This window comes from Mytilus californianus, unplaced genomic scaffold, assembly GCF_021869535.1.
Source record: "Mytilus californianus isolate M0D057914Y unplaced genomic scaffold, xbMytCali1.0.p SCAF_10, whole genome shotgun sequence".
In the NCBI taxonomy this organism is placed as follows: Eukaryota; Metazoa; Mollusca; class Bivalvia; order Mytilida; family Mytilidae; genus Mytilus; species Mytilus californianus.
In genome coordinates, this window is record NW_026262582.1 from 53,474,391 (window position 1) to 53,500,916 (window position 26,526).

A 26,526-nucleotide genomic window follows, 5' to 3' on the forward strand; every position below is an offset into this window, starting at 1 on the left:
ATTGGACCATAACAATACGCCTTTATATAGGGATACTTAATAGATAGATTTAAATGAATTATTTCTGGAAGGTATAGACATTCATATAACCACAAACTCAGGTCAAAATACTCAGTTCAAAACACAGTATCATTAGATTACGGCAATGTTTATGTATAAAAAAGGTCGAGGAGAAAGAAGAAATATTTTCAACTCACTAAAAAGAAATTTCATTCTTTATCATCCAGGTGGAAAAATTATCAAGATAACCTTGTAAAAAAATTGTGACTTTAGCTTTAAACTTCTGTATTGAGGAAACTACTAAACTACGAAAAACTTGTCTCAGTCACTATAGTTCATAAAAAAGAAAGAATCATGAAGCCTTGGAATCCAGGCTATTTTAAGTTTGCTTTGATGCCCTCCTCCAATGAGCAATCTATGTAAAAAAGTTTACAAACTTCTGAATAAGCATCTTTGAATTTATATATAAAAGCAATTAAAATGACAATTTTTCTAAAATCAAGTTCCATAACTCTGGAAAAATTTTCAAAATATTCTTGAAAAAAACCCATAACTCAATTCTATGGGATTCAGGGCACACTTAAATCAGTTCCATTCTGGCAAATGAAATTTTTCTTCATCTCATCTAAATTTTGTTTACCTTTTACAAGATCACTGAAAAATAGGTATTAACAAGAGCTTTCAAGAAAATATTCCAAAAAAGAAAGAAATATGTGATTTATAGCATTTATTTGGTAAGTAATCTTAAACTGAAGGAACAAACTTTAGTACAAAAACCACACACCAACTCAATACTTCAAAATACTTACATACAAACAGCCAATGTATGAATGTTCTTGGAGTTTGTACCCCAAAGTAAAGTTTTGAAGTAAACATTATCACTTAGTTATTCCTGACTATAATATTACTGACTAAGCAGAACTATTCCTCATATTTCATTGTTATCTACACGTATATATGCTACTTTCAACTCAAGTTTACACCAAATATCATATATCACTATGTATCCAGTTAAACAAAGACATAAAATAACAAGTTTTTTAAATTATAATCTGAGAGTAAAGAAACCATTATCTGACTGTCTGACTGAAATTGGTAAAAAATATAGCACTATTTTATTTCTAAATAAACTTTTAGAATACTATTAAGTTTGACACATCTCTGCATGGACACGTTACTTTCTGCAGTATTTTGAAGAAAATTATTTCATATCTTTTCCTTTTGGTGGAAGTTAATTAAGCACTATACAAATTTTGGAGACAATTTTGCTCCCATTCCATTAGCAAATCTACATATTCCCATCAAACCCCAATATAACTTTTAGAGGTGATTGACACGTTATTACAGAACCATGTAAATATCACATATTATATACAACAATTGGCACTGCTATGTTTTTTTTATATCCAATTAATCATTTAGTCATTGAATAACAAAGGGAGTTAATCCATTATATTATAAGACATAATCCTATTTTGTGAGTTTAATCTGTTAAAACTGTGTGTAATGTTGTGCATTAAGGATAACACCCAACATGGTTTGAGTCAATGAACGCATTTACAGTAAATAAAATAGATTTAAATACTTTTTGAGTCACTTCACTTTCATTTCGATCTAAATGAAAATTTATGACTTAGAAATTTGATTTTTTTTAACTTATCAAGTTTATAAACAACAAATAAAAAGAAATGTAAAATAACAAAATAATAAAATGAAGTAAGCAACAGACTGTAGAAAATTCTGTTACACCTAAATCATTCCATTACTCATAAGGAGGACATTATTTTTTATACAGTACCATAACCTAATTTTTTAAAAAGAAATTAAGCAATCCATTAGTACATACCATTGTTAAATGTAGCAATATTTCCTTCCATTTTGTTCTTACAAAAGAATTTGGACACTACACAAAATATTTACAAACTCTTCTCTTGTTATCTCCAAATATCCTGTGTTTACTTTTTCATGACTTCAAGGTGTATTATAAAATGTCAACAAATGTGTTTTTATGCAATTTCGAAGACGGTTGTCTATCACATAAATAAAGATATATCTCTGCATGAATCAATAGTAGAATCCTTCAAACTTTGAACACAAGTCGATATATGTATCTATCCAGAAAGGAATATTACAAACCTCTGGGTGTCAACTAAAAAACTTCAATTAGGTGTCATCAAATGGCGATAAATCAACAAAATACCTGTAGTTACGTGTTCCTCGAGTTATCAAAAGTCTTCGGCCCATTGACAAGATATTTTATTAAACATCAACATTCTGATAAAAATATGAAAACCACTCAAATGTAGCGGTGATCTGCCATTTATCATACACTTCTAAGTTTCATATCTTTCCTTTCTATTTCAAATTATGAAATGTAAACTGTGACCGTGTCATTTATATGTTTTAAAAAAGAATTTAGAATCTGAGAGGAGACTTTATAAATAGAGTGTCTTTATTACTTAAAACTTCAAAGTTTGTACAAAGGATATAAAGTTAAACAAATTTTTCACAGATTTAATCGAATTTTGGCGAGTTAATTTAATATGACTAAATAAAACGTTTTTACATAGTGTCGTCAAAAGTTCTGACAAGACATCTTTAAATAATATTAAACATTTCATCTAACAAGTGATTATGTAGGACCTCTTTTCAATGCAGAAAATTTTATTGAAATCTAAAGAATGTCACTTTAACTTCCCTCCTGTTCAGTGTCCTTATTATATAACAAGTTAAGAAATATTACCAGCTCCAACAGAGGTAGATAAAAATGCATCTTCAGCTAAATAAATCTTAAAATCTAGGCATAGAACTGTAAAACTCAGCTTTTTTCTAATCGTAGCAGATGTTCTATGCTAATTCTATTAACATGGGCATACATTATATTCGTAAATATCTTTCTACCAAAGCTAGCAAGTTGAAAAATAAGCTAAAGGGCATGTATATATCATTAAAAACCAACATTAAATTCATAAACTTTAGCGCCTGTCTTCTGAATAATTATACAGAAGAAGAATACTGAGGCAAGGGAAAATAAATATGTTAAGATGACACAGATTTGGAAATAGGACAAAACATAAACCCATTTACGTTTCTGCACAGAATTTAAATATCATATACATTTGTGCAAGATATAAAAGAAAAGAAATTACTCCCCATTCTCTATACAGGTACTTATCTATGTACAGGTACTTGTACAAGTCCTTCCATTCTTATCCCACCATTGTCCAAGCTTCCTTTTCTGATATTTCATATAATTAAAATTATTAACGAGTAAATCTTCACTCAACTTTGAAGGTTATTACAAAATTGTATATAGTGATGACATTCAGATAGATGGCAGACTGACAAATGAATGGGTCTAAAACACTACAACAATATTATGGTAAATAAAAATTCATAAATGCTTATATAAAGTCTTAGTTCTAAATCAATTGTTGCTATCTTATTCCTTGAGTTTTTCTTGAATTGTTGACTTAACACATTTTAAATATTCATTATAATACAACTATTACTTATTCCTATCTCTTACTAATCTAGGATTTATTGTTCCTCGATGTTTTAAAACCTCTCTATTTAGGACAAGTTAGGTCACATTATAAACACATAAATCAATCTGATAGTCAACAAATTTTAAAACCATTTTCAATTTTATTTTTACCCTAACTTTACACACTAAATGTTACTTTATTTTCTCTTGATGTAAGTGGTCCATTGATTATCAAACAAAAGAAGTAATCTGTGTCAATGGTAGTGGCAGTCACTATTGTTTATTACAACTTTACAAACTGTTGAGAAAAAAAATTCAAATGGTTACAATACACATTTTTTTTAGGTCAAACCTACAAGAAAACTTTAGCTGACAATATTCTCTCCTTTTATGATCCCAAATAATTCAAGTATCTTAATTTAATTTTTTCATAAATGTCAGTACCCACTACTACAGTAGATGGTCATCTTTACTAATGGGATAAATGTCATCTGATGCTTTTGTCATTTTAGTGCAAAATAGCAACAATTTTTAACCCACTTCTGTAAAAACAAGTATGGCTTTGGCTGTTTTGGTTGTGTTGACCATGATGGCTACCTTGTATTTAATCTCTCATTATCTATCAGTTTGAGAACAGGGCAACAGCATTGTATACTCCTATGTTCATATCAATAACACATACCCATGCCAGTTACTCTACAACTTCTAGATAAACATTTTTTGCTCATTGTTGAAGGCCGTATGATGACCTATAGTTGTTAACTTCTATGTCATTTTGTCTCTAGTGGAGAGTTGTCTCATTGGCAATCATACCACATCTACTTATTTTCATACTTGTAACACATACCCATAACAGCTACTCTACAACAACTTCTAACTTCCCCTCCTGTGTTGGCTGAGGCACATTCATATAATCCACTATGACTGTCTGTTATTGTTGTTAATATAAGTTTAGATAGCCTGCCATCAAATATCTGCTTATTTAAAAGTGATTTATGCAATGGTTGACCATTCTTATACCAGCATACTATAGAATCTATTGCATCTGAATAAAGAAACACAACATGATAATCACATTAAAATGTTAAATTATAAACCAAGTTCAATCTTATTGTTTTGTGAAAAGTAACGTTTTTTTTAAAAATGCATTATACATGTATTTTTTCATTGGTTACCCATTGCAAAATGTAACATCTACAGGGATTTCAATATTATTCTTGGGATATGTTTTGTAACAATTTTCATGGATTTCCTTGGAATTGGAGAACCGTGAATTAAAGTGTTCAACTTGTATGTAGAATCAGTTAAAGAAAAGGAAATTCAGAACCCAAGAAAATACACAGTTTTCCACAATCTGTTGTGATAATTAATCATGAAAAAAAAAATCGAAAGTATGAGTATTCCCTTTGCATGCAGATTTATTCACAATCAAAGAAAGAACTTGAAACATGATTCATGTGTAAGAGTAATTATATGCATTTTCATGCTTATTGCACCTCTATATAGAAAACCTCTGCATTTCAATTAAGATCAAAATCTATATTGATTTAATATCTTCATCAGATCTCCAAAATACATATTCTATTACACATGTGCAACCATACAATAAAAAAATAACAGACTTACTAGAAAATTTACACTCCAATACAACATTTTTGTCTCCAGGCAAAACTGTTACGTCGCTGAGTGGCCTATCAACAGACGGCGCAACATAAACTTTTTTCTGTGATTTTGGTGGTTGGCCTATAAAAATAAAGAACTTTGAATAAAAATGCATATGCACAGAAATAAAACAATATTATATATTGAAGAGTTATTAATGCAACAAATATATAAATACATCTCTTATTTATACAATTGCCCTTCAGATATATACTCACTGTACTCACTGTAAACCTCCAATTCTGCAGTTGTTTCAGCTGTACCTGCAGAATTACATATAGTACAGGTGTAAATGCCTCCATCTTTTGGTAAAACCTTTTTCACCTCTAAAATATGCAGAACTCCATCAGTGTAAATCTGAAAAATCATAATACATTGCTTTACTTGAGGTTTGGTGTTAAATCATGACTGTGTACCTCTCAAGACTGTTACGACATGATGATTTAAATCATTTATCTTTCAGAGACAAACCTTGCTAAAAGAAACTGACAGAAACGCTCAGTCTATCAAGAACATAGATATAAGAAGATGTGGTATGAGTGCCAATGAGACAACTCTCCATCCAAGTCACAATTGTAAAAGTAAACAATTATAGGTCAAAGTACGGCCTTCATCATATAATTATGTTCACATAATATTATTAGAAATGCTTATCTCATTTTTTTTGGACTATTTTGTTTTATTTTTTTTCCCCAAATCAAACAAATGACCATCTCATGCTATAAAACAATACCTTATTTTTCCTACTGGAGTGTAAAACTGTTCCATCTTTACTCCAAGTAAGAACAGTTGATAATGAACCTTCATATGATGCTTTGAACTTTGCACTTTGATCTTCATTAACAAACTGTCTCCTGGGTTTGATGATAAACTCTGGTGGGATTTCTGTTTTCTTTGATTCCCTGCTAGATTTTTTATCTTTTGTAATAGTTCTACAACAATAAACCATTGTCTTTTGTTAAACTTTATATAAACAATAGAAAAACATTTCTTGTTTCGCTTTAATTCCTTATTTGCAATATTATTATTTCAGTTGGCATAAGTTTATATTGATCCTTAAATATATGCAAAAGGTAGGTGTACTGTAATAACGAGAAGGTAAATTTTGGGGTTTATTTAGTCCTGTATTTTCAACAAATCAAAGCACTGTAAGCGCTGTAGGCAGTTAACCAAAAACCAAGGCAAACGTAATAATGAAAACTGTGGCAGTGTTGCTTCAATTTTTTTTTTTAATTTGAAAGAACAAACATTAAACATTCGTATATTGTACATTTATGTTCATTAAATGAATTGACTATTAAGGCAAATTAATTAATATTTCATCAAGGTTTTCAAAAGCAACTCATATATCAATGTAAATGACCCCCATCTTCACCCCCAAAAGATTGAAAGATTTATATGTTGTTTTTTTTTAAATGAGCCATAAATGAAAATTATTATAGGCCCAGAAATAATTTAATAAATAATTAAAGTAAATTCAATTAACCTAGACTCATTTCTTGCATCAATAAAATTTTATAATAAACAAGAAATAATTGTAACAGGATGCCGTTGCGAAGTCTCCCAAACAAAGCCCCATAATTCGCCATTCCCATGGTCTCCTGACATTGGGCAAAGTCCAGTTCATATTGGTTTGGTCTAGTAAAGTGATATGCATATGTGACACCTAGGAGATTGACCCTGTATGTCATTCAAATCTTTTTGAAATGATGAACAGGAATAAATATGGTTTAGGGGTGGGTATCTCGACCGTTTACAAGTTCTCAAACAGGATGGGGTGGGGTGACCCCAGGGACTCCCCCTATATTTCATTTTATTTGTTATATTGTCCCATACATGAATATATATGGTTTAGGGGTGGGGATCTTGACTGTTTACAAGTTCTCAAACAGGAGGGGGTGGGTGTCCCCAGGGACTGCCCCTATATTTCATTTAATTTGTTTTATTGTCCCATACATGAATGTATATGGTTTAGGGGTAGGGATCTCGACCGTTTACAAGTTCTCAAACAGGAGGGGGTGGGGTGACCCCATGGACTCTCCCTATATTTCATTTGATTTGTTATATTGGCCCATATATGAAAATATATGGTTTAGGGGTGGGGATCTTGACTGTTTACAAGTTCTCAAACAGGAGAGGGTGGGTGTCCCCAGGGACTCCCCCTATATTTCATTTGATTTGTTTTATTGTCCCATACATGAATGTATATGGTTTAGGGGTAGATATCTCGACCGTTTACAAGTTCTAAAACAGGAGGGGGTGGGGTGACCCCAGTGACTCCCCCTATATTTCATTTGATTTGTTTTATTATCCCATACATGAATATATATGGTTTAGGGGTGGGGATCTCGACCATTTCCAAGTTCTCAATCAGGAGGGGGTGGAACGACACCGGGGACTCCCCCAAATTATTTTCATTTGATTTCTTATATTGTCCCATACAAGTATATATATTGTTTAGGTGTGGGGATCGCGACGGTTTACATGATAAAAGTACATTTTCAAATTGAAGGGGGTTGGTATGACCCCCAGGGACTCACCCTATATTTTGGTTGATTTTTTTCATTGTCCTGTTCTCATTACTGAAGACTGCATGTGTCTATCACTTACTGTTTTCGAGAAATAGTCATTTGAAAATTTCAAAAAAATTAAATCCCATAGGTTCTATAGTAAACCCCTCCCTTCTTCAGGCCCCTCCAAATACCCCTAAATAGACCCCAATGCACAAATAAAAGAATAATGGCTCCGCTAGACATGTTAGTCTAATATTTTATGAAACCCTAAGTAAATCTGACAAACGGTCAAATTTGTCTTCTTAGACGGGTTGAGTGGATACGGTCCGACTTGTCTCGGGGACGAGTTGTCCACATTACTTAAAACATCCCATCAACGTCGATTTCCGCATCTGTTTCATGACCTCGTTTCATTCATAAAATAACAACCTTATTTGGCAAGATAAGTTAAAAATTACCGCCCACTTATATAACTTTATTTCCTCTATCATAGAGATTTGTTGTACATGAGCAATATTCCTGCGTATTTTGCCATTTGGAAAATATCAACGACTTGTAATTACCGATTTTCGGCGATGAAATATTTCATACAATTGTTCTTTGACATCGTAGCCAAAAGCACAGGGGATAATAAACTACCTACGGATTTCTCTTGAGCACTACTTCCTATGTGCAACTTCAAAAGTTTTGGGTAGTTCGACGATCATTTAAGGTTTTTCTGGTCATATTTTTTGTATTCCAGAAATAAAAGTATTAATAAAATGTCCAATTAGTAATAAATAACATAATAGCCAGCTAGATAATAACAATGGCACGTATTTCAGCATTTATTGGGTAGAACACAAATCTAGGGTGCTCGCATAAGGCAGCTTAACTGCCTAAAAATAAAAATATGTACAATACCATTACTGGTTACATTTTTTAAACTTCAGAAGAAAGACATTCAGAAAATGTAAATATACCATGGACAGTGGACATCAATGAGATTTGTCAATTTATTAAAAATAAATGGGGAATGTGTCCATGGGACACAAATGATGCACCCGCTTGCATATAATAATAACACTATAAAGGGACATATCTCTAGAACAGTAAAAGTGACACTACCCAAATTCATACTTGATCTGAGTTTTGTGGTAATAAGCATTGCGTACAAGTTTCATAACATTTGGTTGCGGCAAACTTAAGTTAAAGAACAGAAACAAAACATTCAGCAATTTTGCCATTGGTAAAGGGGCATAACTCTAGAACAGTAAAAGTGACGCCACCAAAATTCATACTTGATCTGTGTTTGTGGTAATAAGCATTGTGTATAAGTTTCATAGCATTTGGTTGAGGCAAACTTAAGTTAGAGAACGGAAACGAAAAAATCAAGCAATTTTTTCCATTTGTAAAGGGGCATAACTCTAGAACATTAAAAATGATGCCACCAAAATTCAAACTTGATCTGTGTTTTCTTTTAAACTGAATTTTTACTGTGCGTATTGCTATGTGTTTCTTTATTCTACATTGGCTAGAGGTATAGGGGGAGGATTGAGATCTCACAAAACATGTTTAACCCCATTTTTGCACCTGTCCCAAGTCAGGAGCCTCTGGCCTTTGTTAGTCTTGTATGTTTTTTAATTTTAGTTCATTTATATGTTTTGGAGTTTAGTGTGACGTCCATTTTCACTGAACTAGTACACAATTTTATTTAGGGGCCAGCTGAGGACCACCTCCGGGTGCGAGATTTTCTCGCTGCGTTGAAGACCCATTGGTGGTCTTCGGATGTTGTCTGCTCTTTGGTCGGGTTGTTGTCTCTGACATATTCCCTATTTCCATTCTAAATTTTATTTGTGGTAATAAGCATTATGTATAAGTATCTCAACATTTGGTTGAGGCAAACTAAAGTTAGAGAACCGAAACCAATTTTGGGACATACAGGTGGACGTATGGATGTACCAACGGACTACCGCTACGACAGTGGCATAAAAAAGGCTAATTTCTTAACATTTTAGCCAATTAACAATTAGTACATGCGCAAGTAAAGAGATAACTACAAATTACACTTCCAGTGTAAAAATGTTTTAAGCGATGTTTGTGCTCTACATTATTGTTAAACTTTTTCTGTTGATATAGTCAAGATTTTGCAAAATTCAGCTAATTTATACTTAATAAACCAGTCATTTTTTGAAAAGGGTACATTTTACATCAAAATTTAAATGTTTGATTAAAACACATAAATTGAACATTGATTTTGCAAATTAGGGATAGTTTAAAATGCGTTTAGTTTTTGAGGCCAATTTCACCACAAATGTTTACAATGCTTGATTTTAATCGAAAAGCCATATAAATGGTCATGACACTATTATTCCATATGTTTTAGGCAGTATTCATTTGAATACTAAATTTGAAACATGCTATTTACTAATTTCTTAATATTAACAAAACTAAGATAAAATAGAACAACAGTAAAAACTTTAATGGTTAACTACACTGAGAATACTGCTGAAGATTTATTTATTTCATCAACTCATACTAGAAAACTTTTAAAATACTCAAATGAGTGCACATCTTCCACCCACCCTCCCAACATTCACCATACTAGAAGCCTAATTGCATCTCTTGCAACCAAGCCAAATATCAGATCCACAGATCACTATTTCGATGTAGCATTCATTGTACTGATTATTTTATAAAGAATTATACTTGCTTTGTGACTGGATCAAAATCAAGTTCAACTGAAAATATAAAAGCATTTATCATCAACATGTTTAATAAAGTTACAAATTTTGTTGTTTTTTTTTACTTCAGTATTTTTTCATTTGTCCATGGTGATTGCCTGTCCTTTTTGCTGATTTTTTTTGCCCCCTTTGATATCATTATTTTTTTCCATCCTGAGCCCAAATTGTGGAAGTACAATTATTCATGAGGTATCCATTTTTGTACATTTTATGATTCATTCAAACTTCATTTTTCATTCTAAAACAAAGACATATTTTCTCTTGAGTTATGTGATGTTTTAAACCAAGAATTAAAAAATATTTGTACTAAAGAATAATATATCTCCAAATCGTGTAAGTATACACCCACAAATAAAAGTCTTATGAATGAGAATAACACATTATAAATTTTGTACATCTAAGGCACTTTTGGGATTTCTCTTCATCAGGAGCACTCAAAATAAAACATTTAACTGTATAATTGTATACTGAACCTGTTTTTACAAGGTGTTCTTCATTCTGCTGTGTTTGCCCTACAAAATAAGGACGACAATAAGTAACCAAAGGGTTTTAATTCAAGTGTTCAAATAATTAACAAAATAATATAAGGGAATGATTATAAAATCAATCATCCAAAGACAATGAATAATGTTCACTGCTTAGAAAAAAAATGCAGAAATAGATGTAACAATTTAAAAAGTATGTATTGTCGAAACACATAATAAAATGTTCCTGTAATCATCACCATGCGCTATTAATTATGTGTTTCTGTGTTTCGACATTACCAACTTTTTCTTTGTCATGATTTTTTTCCGCTGATACACATAGTTAATATGGCTTCAACAAACTAAAGCTCCATTGGAACTATTGTGTTTTGAGACCCCTTTATATCAGTACTCTTTCTATTACTCATCTATATATATAACAATGTACTTTAAACTTTTATCTTACTAAACATGGTAATTTTACTGCACTTTGCATATAATTAACAAGCTTCCCCTCAGGCAACCACGAGAAAATGCATACTTGAGATTATTATGTAGAAATTTGCCTACAAGCAAAATAAGATGTTATGATGCAAGACCATTAATTTACAACTGCAATGTATAAAAAATGAAATTAAATTCAGTTCTTTACAAACATTATATCTATCAATTGTGCACATGGTTATCAATTAATATCAGAGAGTACCATTTGTCAACCTCTGAAGCTGTCTTTTCTTTCTGTAAGGTGTGAGGCTTTTTTATTTCCTCACTGAAGACTTCTAAAACTCTCATGATGAAGAACAGCAATTTGAAATTTTAAGGGACTTTTGCCTTATATACATGATATACATTCAGCCTATATCCTTTCTGTTCAAAGTTCAAATACAATGCATCAGATTTTTATTTTTAAAGGATAATGAAGGCATAGATATTTTTGCTTTTAAACTTTCTGTTTTGCAGACATTTTCAGTGACTACAAAGTTACTGTTCCTTTTATCCATTTTAAAGAGCTTGGGTTCATTCAAAAATGGATATGTTGTTTAAAAATATAAAAAATAGAAACAAAGACATCACTCTTATCACTATTAATTTGTCCCCCATTACAGGATTTCACAGACTTTCCTATAAAATTTGATGTTGTAAGAGAAAATGTATGATGCCACAATGAAAAATTAATTGTTGCATGTCAATATGTCAAGTGTAGCAAAATCTCAGGTCAACTGTCACGGTATCCCTAATAGAGATATGGTCTATAGATCTAGAAGAAACCTCAACTTGTAACATCTAAGTACAGTTTAATTTCCACTGAAGGATTTTTAACTAGCAGTGAATTTTAAGTGCAATTTTTTGAGAAACAATTAACATTATTGTTATCTAAAAGATAGCAATAAACAGTGTCATTGTATGTAGTCATAGACAGAAATGAGATGACTGGTGTATATTACTGATGAGACCTCATAGTGAACCTAAGTATACCTTTATATACCTTCACTGGTAAACAGTATTGTATAGCATTGGCAAGCTCTGAAATTCAACTTTAAATGTTTTTTATAACATAGGGCATTGGGCCAACATTCTCATCAGAGGACATCTAAACAAAAATGTCACAGCACTTTAAAATGTCAAGATGAACCATTTAAATTTACGACAAGCAGGATAAAATTTCACGCTTGTTCAAAAACTACTATAAATGTAATTTTAACCATTTAGTATTTCAAGATTATCAAACAGAAAAGATTTTATACAAGATCAAAATACTCAGCTCAGTAGCATTTAATCCCTGTAAGACTTGTACAGTCATTCAGTTTTTTCTGACCCCGGTAATTTAAAAGCTGTTTTGGATTTGGCTTAGAAGTAATGAGTTAGAAAATGACATATTGATTGGCTATGTCACAACAAAATATCTATCTATATATCTGATGTGATTGTACTTATGAGAATTAGGTTGAATTTGACAGTCCTGTAGCATCTGAGCTAAAACTTGTTTCATATCTATAATGAGTATCTATCTCACTTATAAAGTAAAAGAAAATATGATTACATAGTCATTTCATAGAAAATGTGATAAACGAATAAAACATTGTTATTGAATGCACCCTATAGTCTTTGGTCAACAACATACCCATAGGTTCTTGGCCTCAACAACAGTAACCATAAAAAACCTGTATGAATCATATTAAAAATATGGTATTTCTCTTCTCATCTATATTAATTGGACGTATGCTATTGATAATTTCAGCTTGATTATCACATAGCTAGCATAAACATGACAATCAGTGACTGCAGTTGGCTCAAGTCTGTCATATTTGTTTTTCATAAATTGTTTTGTTATAAATAAGACGTAGTTTTCTCATTTCAATTGTTACACATTTTTCATGTCAGGGCCTTTTATAGCCTACTATATGGTATGGGTTTTTCTCATTGTTGAAGGTTGTACGGTTGCTAAAATCCACTTCATTTCAACTCTGGTGGATAGTTGTCTCATTTGCAATCATACCACATCATACCACATCTCCTTATTATTATACATTTGATTGATTCTGTCTTAATTCAAAATGGTCAGTATCTATCTGAAGCTTTACAATTAAACTATTTGTACATGTACTTATCATATAAAATCAAACAACGAAGTCAAATACATATTAATACAAAAAATTCATAAGGGGTTCCGCGGAACCCTGTGTCTGGCCTGCGATTGCTGCTATCAGTGTAAAAGTGTAATGTTGACTTAAAAAGTGAGTCCATTAATCAGTTCAGAAATGAAAAGAAGAATTCAAACTTTTTGACATCCAGACTGTATCTATTTGTTAACTGTAAAAAAAAATTAAGTCCATTTATCAGTTAAAAACAAAAAAATGAAAATATTTTTTTTCAAAATTTTGATGTAAATACTGTATATTGGTCATAACTAAGCTTCTGTTCAAATTTCCTAAAATTCCATGAAGGTTTGACAAAGTCATTGATGAAAAACTTTAACCTCATACTAAATCTGAATGTTAAATGTAAAAAAAACAAAGTCCATTTATTAGTAAAATACGGAGAAATGAAAATAAATATTTTCAAAATTTTGCTCTGAATACTGTATTTTGGTCATAAACAAGCTTCTGTCCAAATTTCATAAACTTTAACCAAAGTCTGAACCTAAATGTTGATGATGCTGACGCTGATGCAGCAGCCGACGCCACCGGAATCTAGGATCGCTATGTCTAGCTTTCGTCAAATAAATTTTGCAGGCTGGACAAAAATGGCTTATAAAATGTGAAAATAGCTATTCAAAATTCATTGTGTATTCAGCTAATGATCCCAATTTAGGAAAAACTACACTAGGTTATATTTATATATGTCTTGTGTATTTAGATTTAATTTGTTATTCTAATTACAAACATGTCACATATTGTATTTTAAAGGTGTGTTTAATATTTTTTTAATAAATGACATTTTGATGCAAAGCCATTTCAAATTTTTAAAATACCGTTTTTGTAAAGATAAAAGCGTGCTTAGGCAGTATCAATAACAGAACTTCTGACATTCTATATTAGGTGTGTGTAAACAACAATGTTAAAGTTCACTTTCTTTTATGGTCCTCAGATATAGAACAGTAGTTAAAAAGATTTAATCTCTAACTTTTTCACATTAGTACATTTTAGCCAGTGACAGGGTTTTAATTTTTTTGCCACTGGTCAGTTATCTCTGTATAACTGTTTATTGAACTTGATCCTTATGATTGTATTTTGACACATTTAATCTACAAAACTAAGTCTTATATCAACAGGGAAGTCACATTACCTTTTTCCTTTGGTTTCAAAGGAAATCTACACCTCAAAAGAGTATTTACTGACAGTTTTGTTTGTTCTCTAAATAATTAAATACAGTTGCATGTTCTATCTAGTCATGTCATGAATATGAATGAACTTTTTTTCATATTTTGTAAATGATATGTATACAACACGGCATACATGTGCATACACAGTATATTTTGTCGACTACATCGTGAATCTGATGAATTTAAACTATTGACACAGATATACGTCTAGACTGCATGTAGTTTTGATAGTAAAATGCACATGTTTAAATTAAAATGGCAACATTTCAACATGTAAACTATGCAAAAAATTCAAAGTCAATGAACCATGCCTACAGGTGTAGGGCCAAACAATCTTCATAGAAATGAGATATGCCAAGCTAATACAACTGCATACTAAATATCATTGACTTATCATACGTTACAGTAGTTTCCTTTCAACTGAACTAATCACAAATTTTAACATAATTAAACTAATCAAAGGTTTCAAAGTCAATGATCAGGGCAGGACAAACTAATCTTCATGGAAATGAAATGTCCCAATTCTGTTAGAACTGCATACGAAATATCATTGATATACCACTTTAAAATCACCAATTACAAACTTTACAAATTGTTAAAACCCCTACAGCAAACAGCAAGCCTTAGGTCTTGCCTCTGCAACTTCATTTTGGAAAAACATTTAAACTAAAAACAGCAACAAAACCAAAGGAAGCCAGCACATTTACTTTAACATTTCATCAAACTCTTCATCCTGAAGAGCAGCCAGCTTTATATGTAAATTTTATCAGTCATACTTAATATATAAATGGACAAACCAAAGACTAAGTGAAGCTTGATAGGTTAAGCATGCCTAGTAAAAAACTTAATATCTAAGGAAGGATACTTTTTGCAGCTTCTTTGTAAACTTAAAAAAACAAGACTTTGTTTCCATGCCCAGCTCAGTTTCCATGTAAAGGGAACCTTAAAATCTGGTTCAAGACCCAATTTGGCATATACTAGTATATCAAACAGTTCATTTCGTTATGACCATGTGTACTAAGTTACAAGTTGATGCGACCACAAACTACCTGAAATTAAAACTTTGACTTCTCTAAACCAAAACTTTCTCCTGATGGAGGATGGATGTTCAAACTATGCAAAGACCAAAAAACACAATGCTCCTCTACTATCACAGGTCGGGTATAAAAAGAGAAGCCCAAGGGTACCTTTGTCAAGTTACAGGATTTAACTATGGAGAAGTTCAGGGGGAGGGGGAGGGGGGGGGGGATGAAAACAATACTTTATAAATTTCATGTGTCCAAAGTGCTTTTCTAGAATTACCTTCATGAAGAAGGCTCAATGCCAAATGTTTGAAAGCCAAGGATGTATAAAAACAGAAACAGTTGAGCTATATGACCAAATAGGACCTAAAAATAATAGCCAAATCCATCTTGGGTCAGCTTTGTGTGCGATAGTTGAAACCTCAATTTCTTATAAATTTATAAACAGACAATTTAAGAAAGGTTTGTTTTAAATCATGTCGGTACTGTAAAACTTACTACTGAGCTGATGATACCCTCGGGGACTGATAGTCCACCAGCAATGGTATCGATACGACCCAGTGCTGTAAATATTCTCAATAAAAATGAAATTAAAAGCAATAATTCAGACTAAGACATACTTATGTACTTTTAAGTTAATTAATTTTAAGGATTCTCTCTAGCTGCTAGAAATATACTTTTACGTTGGCTGCCATAGTAGTCTTATCCAGACTATTCAAGACTTCCTTTTCACAATTTTTAATGGAATGATAATAACTAGTATCCTTTATTTCTTGTTAGGACATAAACTTAAATTAAAATTTATAATTTGAAAGTAAGAAAAAAAGGATGGATATAAAGAAAAAGAACCAGTGGATTAATTTGACACAAATGCCATGCACTAAAGCCTAAACAAAAAGAAACAACAATTTATTGTTGTTCTTCATCTAAAGAGGTCAGCAAGGCCTTCAACAAGGAGCAAAATTGCAAACATCACTGCAAGTTCAAGATTGACCCAAGCACTGGTTTGAGCAGAATTCTTCAGATTTTGTTAATACTCCATCTTAATGAAAATATATACATCTAAGCTGACAACACATGTTTATTAGGAAAATATAAAAAGGAAAGACAAATTGTAATTGTATTACTGATATTACCGATATTAAATTCATAAGTCTTGAATGATTGATTTCAATTGGAGGATTAAAAGGCATGTCATATTTGAAACATATCAAGAATCACATGGCTTGTACTTGTTTGTTTTTGTTCATGGAATATTTTCCAAACACAACATGCACATTACCACATATATGCATTATTCATTTCACAGTTTCCTCTTGGTCTCTAAGTAAGTTATTAAACTGTTCAAATATGTGAAACTTATTGGAACACTTCTGCAACATCATTTGACTTCAATCTAATTAATGAACATTGTAAGATGGATATTTCTAATTTATGATGAATTTCATTTAAATTTGAATTCAAAATTGAAAATTTCACCTCTGTGTGAATAAGTTCAGTAAACAAATTACAGTAAACTTAATGACATGACAAACCACAGACTACAAATAAAGACTGCTGTTTTAAAAACCACATTAATATCAAAAAGAAACTTTAGTGTCTCCGTGAGTAAGTGCAAGTCTGGGACAGAAAATTAGAAAATAAATCTAGTTTCAATCAAATGCTTTGATCAAAGAAGAATATTCACACACTCAAAAAGGGGCAATTTTCCAGTGTTTAATTAAATCATTAGAACATAACACATTATATGTCCAGAAAAGGGAAATTTTGACCAGAAAAAAACTGCAAAAAAATTTAATTGTAGGCACTGATTTGATGAAAATCCTACCAAAAGTTATGTCATAATAATTTTTTTTTTAAATAAGGTATTACATACATTCTGTAGATTTCATAACAAAAATATAAATTAGAAATATTCATGATCACAGACAATGACTGACTATGGCAAATAGAGATTTTACAGTTTTTTGTCAATATTAAGTCTATCATAATTATCAAGTACTTGATTTAAGTGAATTTAAAGTGGCCACTACTTGTCAAAGCAAATAAGACTTGTATTTATCAACACTGACCAACTATAGTATTTCTACTCAGTTTCAACTTTGTACAGATAATCTTGTCTAAGTAGGACCAATCCACCAATGTCAATATTGATATGTTTGTAAAAGGTAGATTTGTGTCACATCAGTTCACCGGTCAAACAATGGGAGAGATTAAACCATATGAGGCTCAATATAAACATCATAGTTAAAACTTACTGGTATGTATATCAGATCAGATAAAGTCTAATTTAAAGTATTGAAATAAAACCTCAAATCTGTCCATTTTCTGTGTATTATCAGTTGCTTTTCCGTTTCTAGGACTTTCCAAAAGAGGCACAGAAGGGTGCTGACAAAACTAAAGGGCCCAGCAGTCAAAACTCAGAACAAGAGGTTCACCTGTACCCATATCACTCACCTTGTGAAAAAATCTCCTTGATTTTTTCATGGTAAATAGTTGTTGTGCTGACCATTTTTACCCTGGGCAGTTTTCTCTAATTGCTATAGTTTTAGAAATATTAGCCAAAACTGTAGTTTGACTGCTATGTTCTATTTTTAGACAAGGAGGCATTTTGGTTGATCAACCTGGACAAAAATAACACACTTTGTAGTTGACATCCTATACATGATGCAGAAAAACTTTGGTTTCAATCCATTGAGCAATTTCAGAGAAGATTTTTAAAAAGTTTATGGAAGACCTACAACAGATGACGGACGCAAAGTGATGGCAAAGGCTCACATGGGCAAGGTGAGCTAAAAAAAAACAACTAAATAACACAAATTTTGACCATAAGGGGTCATCTGGATCTGACCCTGATAAGCAATAAATGACAGGCACCCCTCCAGGATCTTCCACTGATAGGTCATAAGCGGCCCCTGGATCTATCACTGATAATCAATGGGTAACATTCAGAATGAAACGAAATTATAATGCCATGAAGTCTAAGATAGAAAGTTTGTTGTTTCAATTTCAAGATTATTTTGTCAAGGTAAGCATGAGTTTCTTTTGGTCACATAAAGCATAAGTTTCTGAATGAAAACCTAAATCTTTCATATACTCAAGAGATGTACATGCCTGGCCTTATATGCTTTACTATACATAGGTTTCCTCATTGTGAAGGACCTACAGTGACCTCCTCATCTTTTAGTCTATAGTTAATAGTTGTCTCCCTGGCAATATTGCCACTTCTCCTTATTTTCAAATGGACAAAAATATATGTCATGAACAACTTATAAGAAAGATGGCAAGGTTGTACATGAACAGTGTTTTATGATTGTCTTTTGCAGTTTCCAAAAGTGACAACAGGTGGAAAGTACCAAAACAATCAAAGTGCTTGTGGCACTGAAGGTTGTGCTTGTGACACTGAAGGTTGTGCTTGTGACACTGAAGGTTGTGCTTGTGACACTGTAAGTTGTGCTTGTTACACTGAAGGGATGTCCAATCGATATATGTACAAGGAACCAAATTCTATCATATAGTTTCAATTAATTAAGTGCTTCTCATAGAGTTGTTTCTATGTACATGTATTTCACACAGTCTCAGTTATATATGTTGTGCAAAATAAATCCCACACTCACCACCATATTGTGTTCGATCAATATCAGTAAGATTAGAGTAGGAGAGGGTTGGTAAGATTATTCTTCAAAATTGTTATGTGGATGCCCTAATGACAAAATTTTGTGTTTTTTGGTTTCTTGACCTATTTTTTTACTTCCAGCCTGTTGAGATGTGGTCAGATATAAAAATACAGAGATGTGGAATGATTGCCAACCAGACAACTCTCCAACAGAATGTAGGTCACTTTACTGCCGTCAACAATGAACAAAACCCATACCGCATACAGGGGCGTTTCTAGGATATTTGAAAGAGGGGGCGTGGAATCAAAAAATTTTCGTTGAACGACACACATGATACAAGACAAACAAACACTCAAGTATAAAGTTCTTTCGTTTTAAATATTGTAGGCTTTAATGTGGAATACATGATTGAATATGAAAAATTTACATCATTGTACTACAGTACTAAATTAAAGCAATCATGTCACTGTCTAGTTCCGATAGGTGGTATATGGTACATAAACAAATATGGTGTTTGAACTTCATTGCAAAATGTAGGTCAATGTCACTTAGTTACTCACTAATGGATAGTGAAACAATATGATACTACCAAAGGCTATCCAGATGGGAAGTAAAAATGCTATACCAAATATACATGTTACTAGTATAAATGTACCTTAACGCAAAACCTAAAATGAACACAGAAATACTGACTGACTCTCATTTTCAATGAATGGTTAGACTAGAGTGGATTCATTACAACCATTTTACGCGGATTTCTCATGGCGTAATCGTCAATTATTTTATCATAATCGAGTTTAATGTCTCTGTGAACATAAAGAAGTAGCAGAGCATTTAGAAGATCATCCTTCATGGTGCTTCTCAAATCATTCTTGATCAACTTAAGTGATGAGTTAGCTATTTCGGTGGAGCTTGACGTGACGCCCGTCAAAGCAAGTAAGAAGAGAACTTTCATGATGTTTGGAAATAAAGTCGAGCATGCCCTTACTTCAGTTAAGGTTGATGTAATTGACTCTGCTTTGTCCTGTTGGTTTTCCCAAAACAACTTCCAGATTCTCATCTCTTGCCTGAATGTTTCAGGTGAAGGCATATAAGCATTGTAATAATCATAAATATCATTCTCCATCTCTTGGGAGATAAGGTGAACTCGGGAAGGCAAAACTGACAGGGCACGAACAACAGAGACAGCCTCTTGACCAAAATATCAAGTTGCTGAATTAGCTCATCAAGATAAGGTAGTAGATTGCCTGTTTATAGTATTCTTTATCTGATGTAGAGGGAACATTGTTAAGATGTGTCTGTCTAGCACAACGACGGGGCATTTCTAACTCATCAAGTCCGGCCTTTACTGCCATGCCAGACGCTTTACTGTAAACTAAGTCAAACTCTTGTTCATTTTTACGGGTTTCTTCGATGATCTGTTCCACAGCTCCGAACATTTTATAACCTTCAACAATGTCCAAAGATGAGCCTTGAAGCTTAGAACTTACTCCATGTACATAACCAAAGAAGTTGTGTACTGTATGGAAGCACATAATAAATGTACTATCTGTTATCTTGGACAGAAGGTCATGAGCGTCCATAATAGCCTTGCGGTCCCACGAACGTCCTTCATTGGAGCTTATGGCTTCTTAACACGCTACCAATGCCTCATACATTGTTGCGAATGTGTCGAGTGTGGCGTGTTTCTCTGTCCACCTAGTTTCGCAGAAGTTTTTGAATTTTGATTTAGAAATTTTGTTATTTTCTTGTCGATTGTTGTTAAAGGGGCACTAGCTGTCAAATTCATGTTCACCGATTTGACTCAAATTCTCATATTTAATATATAACAATGTAAAACATTTATCCAAACTATTAAAAGTCTAAAATAAACAATTTACAGGGCATGGGTTCGATAATATGTAGCTTCGTTTTGTGTGTATTTTAGTCTAGACGCCATCTAATTAACTATCGAGTTGACCTCCGAAGTCGTCCGATGACCATATAAGCGATGTAAACATAAATATAGATATAAATAGATTAAGCGAACTCGTGCAATGGGATTTTTCTATGTCTTTTTAATTTCGTATTAAAGATTAAAAATATATGTTTATCATCGTTTTTAACTGTATAAGAATGATTTTTGTGGATCGAATCAGTCAATCAAATGATTTACTTTTGTTTCAGTTTCAATGTTGACATTCTTTTCCTTTAAACAACTTTACACGAGCTCATTTTGACAAAATTGAACCATACTGGCTGCTAAAGGCGAATAATTATATCACTATTTCACTTTCATTAATGATTGAACAAAAAAAATCCTATTTTAGATTTTTTTATATATCTCGTAGCTAGTGCCCCTTTAACAATCATGGATTAAATTTTATAACACTAAACAACTGCATTGAACTGTGCAAATGTAAAAACATGTATCCCTTCTCGAGTTATTGTATTAAAACCACCGGGTGGATGGATGGACAAACCCTTACTATTTTCATAGGCCACCCCATTACGTGTGGTGGGGTATCAAACAATTCAACCCCATTTTTATATACAATAAATTTGGTATCAGTTTTATCAAAAAGCTTAGGAATCACAATTTCATCAGTACTTTTTCGTTTTCCTAGTAAGGATTGAGTCATGTATAGGATAAAATAAATTGTGAGTCCTCCTCAGAAGACGTGTGTCGCCAAAAAACTACAAATTCGATCGGTAAACAGGAAGTAGATGAGCGACAAACCTGAAAAGGGAAGACACGGTACAAGTCATCATGAGAAAGCAATGTACCAAAGATCTAATCATTCATTCCAACAGAAGCTGAGAAATTTGTAACTGAAAAGTGACGCGGACGACGCAAGACCACTATAGTGATCCCTATATGTCGCTTAACACTACGTGTGCAGGAGTCACAAAGAGAAAGAAACACCTGTTTGGATTTACCGTCTCCGTTCATCAGCTTTGGAAGTTTGGAAGTTATAAAGCTAATGGACGGAGATGGAAATTGTCTTCCTTTCTGTTTTTCAACAATGAATATGGGACCTACAAGTTTACATGCAAAGGTAGATGCCCGGGGTGGGGGGGGAAGGTTGCACCAGGTCTAAACATTGACGGGGGTGTTCTTCTGGTAGTTCAAAACCTTGACCTCGTTCCAGACAAGTTTTGATGGATTATTACAGACCCCATGATAGACAAATTGGTGAAAATAGTCTGCCTTCGGATCATTCAAATTATGTATTGATTAACATGTGGGTATCAAATCTTTAGAAGAAGTTATAAATCTAGTTAAAAAAAAAAATATGAAATGGACATGAAAAATGAAAAAAAAATCTTTAACGATAGCTTTTTCTGAACTTTTGATATATATAATATAATAATTAAGATCTATTTTGCTACATCTGGTGATCTGTTTATTTGGCAATCACCATGGCAGTCAGCTGTGTTTTAAGAACATCCATTGTTCGACCTGCTAGTCAAATGCGTTTTGCTAAAATATACCTTTTCACTGTTTTGGTCTTTTGGAAAATATTGTTTGTGCTGTATTTAGACCCCTCTACCAAGAAATTTGTTTTGCATGCAAACGTATAAAAATTGCGGTTTTTATCCAACGCAATCATAGGTTTGAACGTTGTTTTCAATTTAGACATGTATTTATAATACCCCGTTCTGGATAGTCAAATCTGACCCCTTCCAAGGCAAGGCCAAAAAAAACATAACCCCATTTCAGACAATTTAGCTGAAAATGCAACCCTGTTTGTTGGAAAATACCCGGTATCATATATATAGTGAGTGTATTGGATGGGGGAATCAGTATAAAAAGAAATCAGAGTATGTGTTTAATTAATGAATATGATAAATTGCCATATTCAATACAATATTAGCAAATTACGATAGTTTTTTTTTTTTTTTTCTGGGGGGGGGGGGGGGGGGAGGGGGGCATTCACCCATTACGCCCTCACCTGGACCCGCCCCTGGAATAGCAAGCTATAAAAGGTCCCGACATGACAAATGTTTAACATTTTTAACAGATTTGAGGTTTCCTTTCAATACTTGATTTATGTACAAAACAATGACGGTCTTTTATGCCTTGCAAAGTGAATGTTCCTTGGTGAGTAATCAGACCAACCAAATGCTATCATTGAAAACAATCAGCACATGTCTTTTGAAACGTCTATGGAAGGCTACATTTTTGTATTCATGTAAAAAAAGTTGGTTGAAATTCCCTATTTTCTGTCAGCCCAATGTTTCAAAGTCCAAGTTTTTGCTTTTATCACTCATACCATAAGAATACCAGATATAGCCTAGGTTTATTGCAGAAATATATGCCATTTAACAACAATGAAACGATGTATAGCGTTCTAGGTTCTAGGTATTGAGAGTGTGGTGCCCTCCAAAATGGATACATTTTGTACCTTATCTAGTGCTAGAAAAAAATAGTTTTATAAATTTTCTACTTGGATATATATGCAATTGTCAAATAATATCTTTTGAATATTTTGTGTCATAATAAAGAAAAGGTTTATTATTTCTCCTTAATTCATAAATACCCTTATTTGAATATTGTAAAAAAAAAACTAATCTGATTATTTTGTAATTACAATGCAATTTTCTTTCTTTGAATTTTTGGGGTAATATTCAACACAACCATACATTTTGAAATGGTGAAAAACAACATAACTTAAAAATTTACAAAATTCAGACACATTTTTATGTAATTATCAACTCTGCTCATGTAAAAAAATAACAGGAATGGTGGAATGTCAAATAAACATGTGAGGATTGAAATGCATTGGTTGGTTACAGATTAACTGTCCAAACTGCAGGCCAGGCCACCCTCTGAAACTAAAGAACACTATTGGACCCTGGAATCCAAAATAGTAACTAATCAAACTCAGGCCCCTATAGTAAGGGATAATATACATTCTAGGACTGAATTAATATGATGGTATGGCAAAATAGTTATTTCTTGTACTTGTCAAGAGTGACTGTCAGATTGCCATGGAAAAAGTCAATTTTGTAGACAAAAAGAAAAATGTGCTGACTTGAACACATTTTTAAATGTATCAGTGGTTATGTAACAAATATTAATACACTTTATTGTACATATAGTAAATGAGGGTCTGCATAGGGTTGTAATGATGGTTGGTTTTTACTTAATAATTCATTCATATTTATCCCACTTTGAATTATACATATTTAGTATAACCCCCATTGTTGTATCCAGTTTGAATTGGACACGATTTGTGTATTCAGAGTTTGCTGTTTTCACTCCCCCGATACTGCGCGAGAGAGATGGGTTTTCATCGGGAGAAAATAAAAATTTGTGTCTTCGCTTCAAAGTCTGCATAGAATGGACACATAATCCTGACCTATGCTGGTCTTACCTATTAAAGTTTCAGGGACTATTTCTATGATTTGGCTGGTTCAACGGGGTTCGTAATCAGTGCTGCCAAGTCTCACGTGTATCACGCATTTTCATGCTTATTTGGCGGCATTTTCTTTTGGACTATTGTTATTTCTCTTTGATCTTTCCAATTTTTGCCAAATCTCACGCATTTGCTTCATGAAAACTTGAATAGTACACTTTTGTATAGGATGGTTGCACCTGAGACTACTATGTGTTATAGTAGTCTCAGGTTGCACTACTGGTAGTGTGTATTGACTATTGTGGAATACTTATATTAGAGGGACACAATAAAGACGGGAACACTGTTCCAACCACAGATTCAATTTCACACAGGTATTCCACTCTTCAGTCCATTTATGTCGTATTTAAAAAAAAAAAATTTTTTCGTTGTGTGTGATACTTGTGTGTACATAGATTAGATCAAATGCAAATCTTTGACTGACCTAAAATGCCTTTAACCTAAAAATCACGAAAGGTGTCATAATGATTAATACGAAGTTAATTTACCTTTGCAACAGGTAAAAAACGTAACTTATTTAATTAAATATCTTTGTAGAAATATAGACTTTTAAATATATATAAAATGGTTTGAAATTAGTGAATTCTTACCAAGTTTTACGTAAATAGAAGAAGTAAAGGTTCTTTGAGACATCTTCTAGCGAAAAGCTCATCTAACATTATCTCAAGTAACTTAGGATGTGAATTCCACAGACACATATGTCCGACACTCAAATATTGAAAGAATGTGTTAAATCCAAATTTAAGAATTAATTTCCTCAACAATGAATCCGGCGTATGCAATCCTAAATAACTACACGTACACGTTATTTCAGTTACTGTCCCAAAGACACCATTAATCACTTCTTAGGGTGAAATGTCATTCCAGGTCAATTTGACGAAATAGTTGGTTAAAACCCCTACAGCACATATCCATCATGTACCGATAATACTAATGATAAAAGATTACCAAATTTACTGTTTTGTTCGGAAGTAAATAACTAAAGAATTACGTAATCAAAATTTATCAACATTAGGGTGAAAGAAAATTAATATTATCTGTTCGAATGTCCCGATTGGGACATGTATAGTTTACACAATTAGTCGGATAAAGAATTTTTTAAATTTCAAATCGAAACACATGACCGAGTTCATTATTTCACTAAAAGTGTGAACAATAAACCAAACTTGTGTTTTAACAAATAATAAAAACCATAGTTCTTTGTTTACAAGCTTGTCTTTTAAAACATTCTTAAATGAATGGAATAAGTTGTAATAAACAGTGTGTAACAATAAAATAATTTTCGTGATATTTTCTTTAATCCCAGCGGCACATACTTATATATAAAAACTTATACTTCAAAATAACACATTATCAATATAAGGTGTAGGGCGATTTTCTGGTCAAAACAAGTGCCCTTGTAAACAGTGAGTGACTTGGATCTTTGAATATAGTGCTAGAAAGAAAGTTTCATTAGTCTAGTACACTTGAATAATTGGAAAAGTCCTTTAATTCAGAGGCGAATCCCCTCCTTTGATCGTCAAAAAAATCTCATGTTTCTCACGAGTTATATGATTTTTTTAAGGTTTTCGCCTCGATCAGCTCGGCGGTAATGAATCTGGATCCGTCCCCTGTTTAATTAATATTTGTTCCATCTTTTCCACCATTTTTAGTCAGTTATTTTATACCCCGATTTTTCAAACCGCAGTACCTCTTCAGAGTTTCCTTAAATCCTTAAATTAGTTCCTATTTTTAATGGGTGTAGCAGTGAAGCAGTTGGACGTAGGTTTTCCTCCAAAATTACCACTCTACCACCGTGGACAGAACCGGGACC

The 26,526-nt window shown here is 32.5% G+C and overlaps 1 protein-coding gene across 9 annotated transcripts in view; it reads right to left on the reverse strand.

The window, feature by feature from the left end:
- LOC127718791 (myosin light chain kinase, smooth muscle-like) overlaps positions 1-25,774 on the reverse strand; it is a 78,791-nt gene extending 53,017 nt beyond the window's left edge. For 6 of the 9 annotated variants that reach the window (XM_052224845.1, XM_052224846.1, XM_052224853.1 and 3 more), the window contains exons 1-7: positions 25,304-25,772; positions 10,859-10,897; positions 10,355-10,382; positions 5,883-6,081; positions 5,368-5,506; positions 5,114-5,230; positions 4,335-4,532 (exon numbers count right to left, since the gene is read on the reverse strand). In XM_052224845.1, coding sequence (XP_052080805.1) covers positions 4,335-4,532; positions 5,114-5,230; positions 5,368-5,506; positions 5,883-6,081; positions 10,355-10,382; positions 10,859-10,897; positions 25,304-25,346 — 763 coding nt within the window. In that variant the 5' untranslated portion in view covers positions 25,347-25,772. Of the gene's footprint in view, positions 1-1,846; positions 2,031-4,334; positions 4,533-5,113; positions 5,231-5,367; positions 5,507-5,882; positions 6,082-10,354; positions 10,383-10,858; positions 10,898-25,303 lie in introns of those variants that run through there. The other 3 variants (XM_052224850.1, XM_052224843.1, XM_052224851.1) reach the window with 3 other exon arrangements.
- Positions 25,775-26,526: the final 752 nt, after the last annotated feature.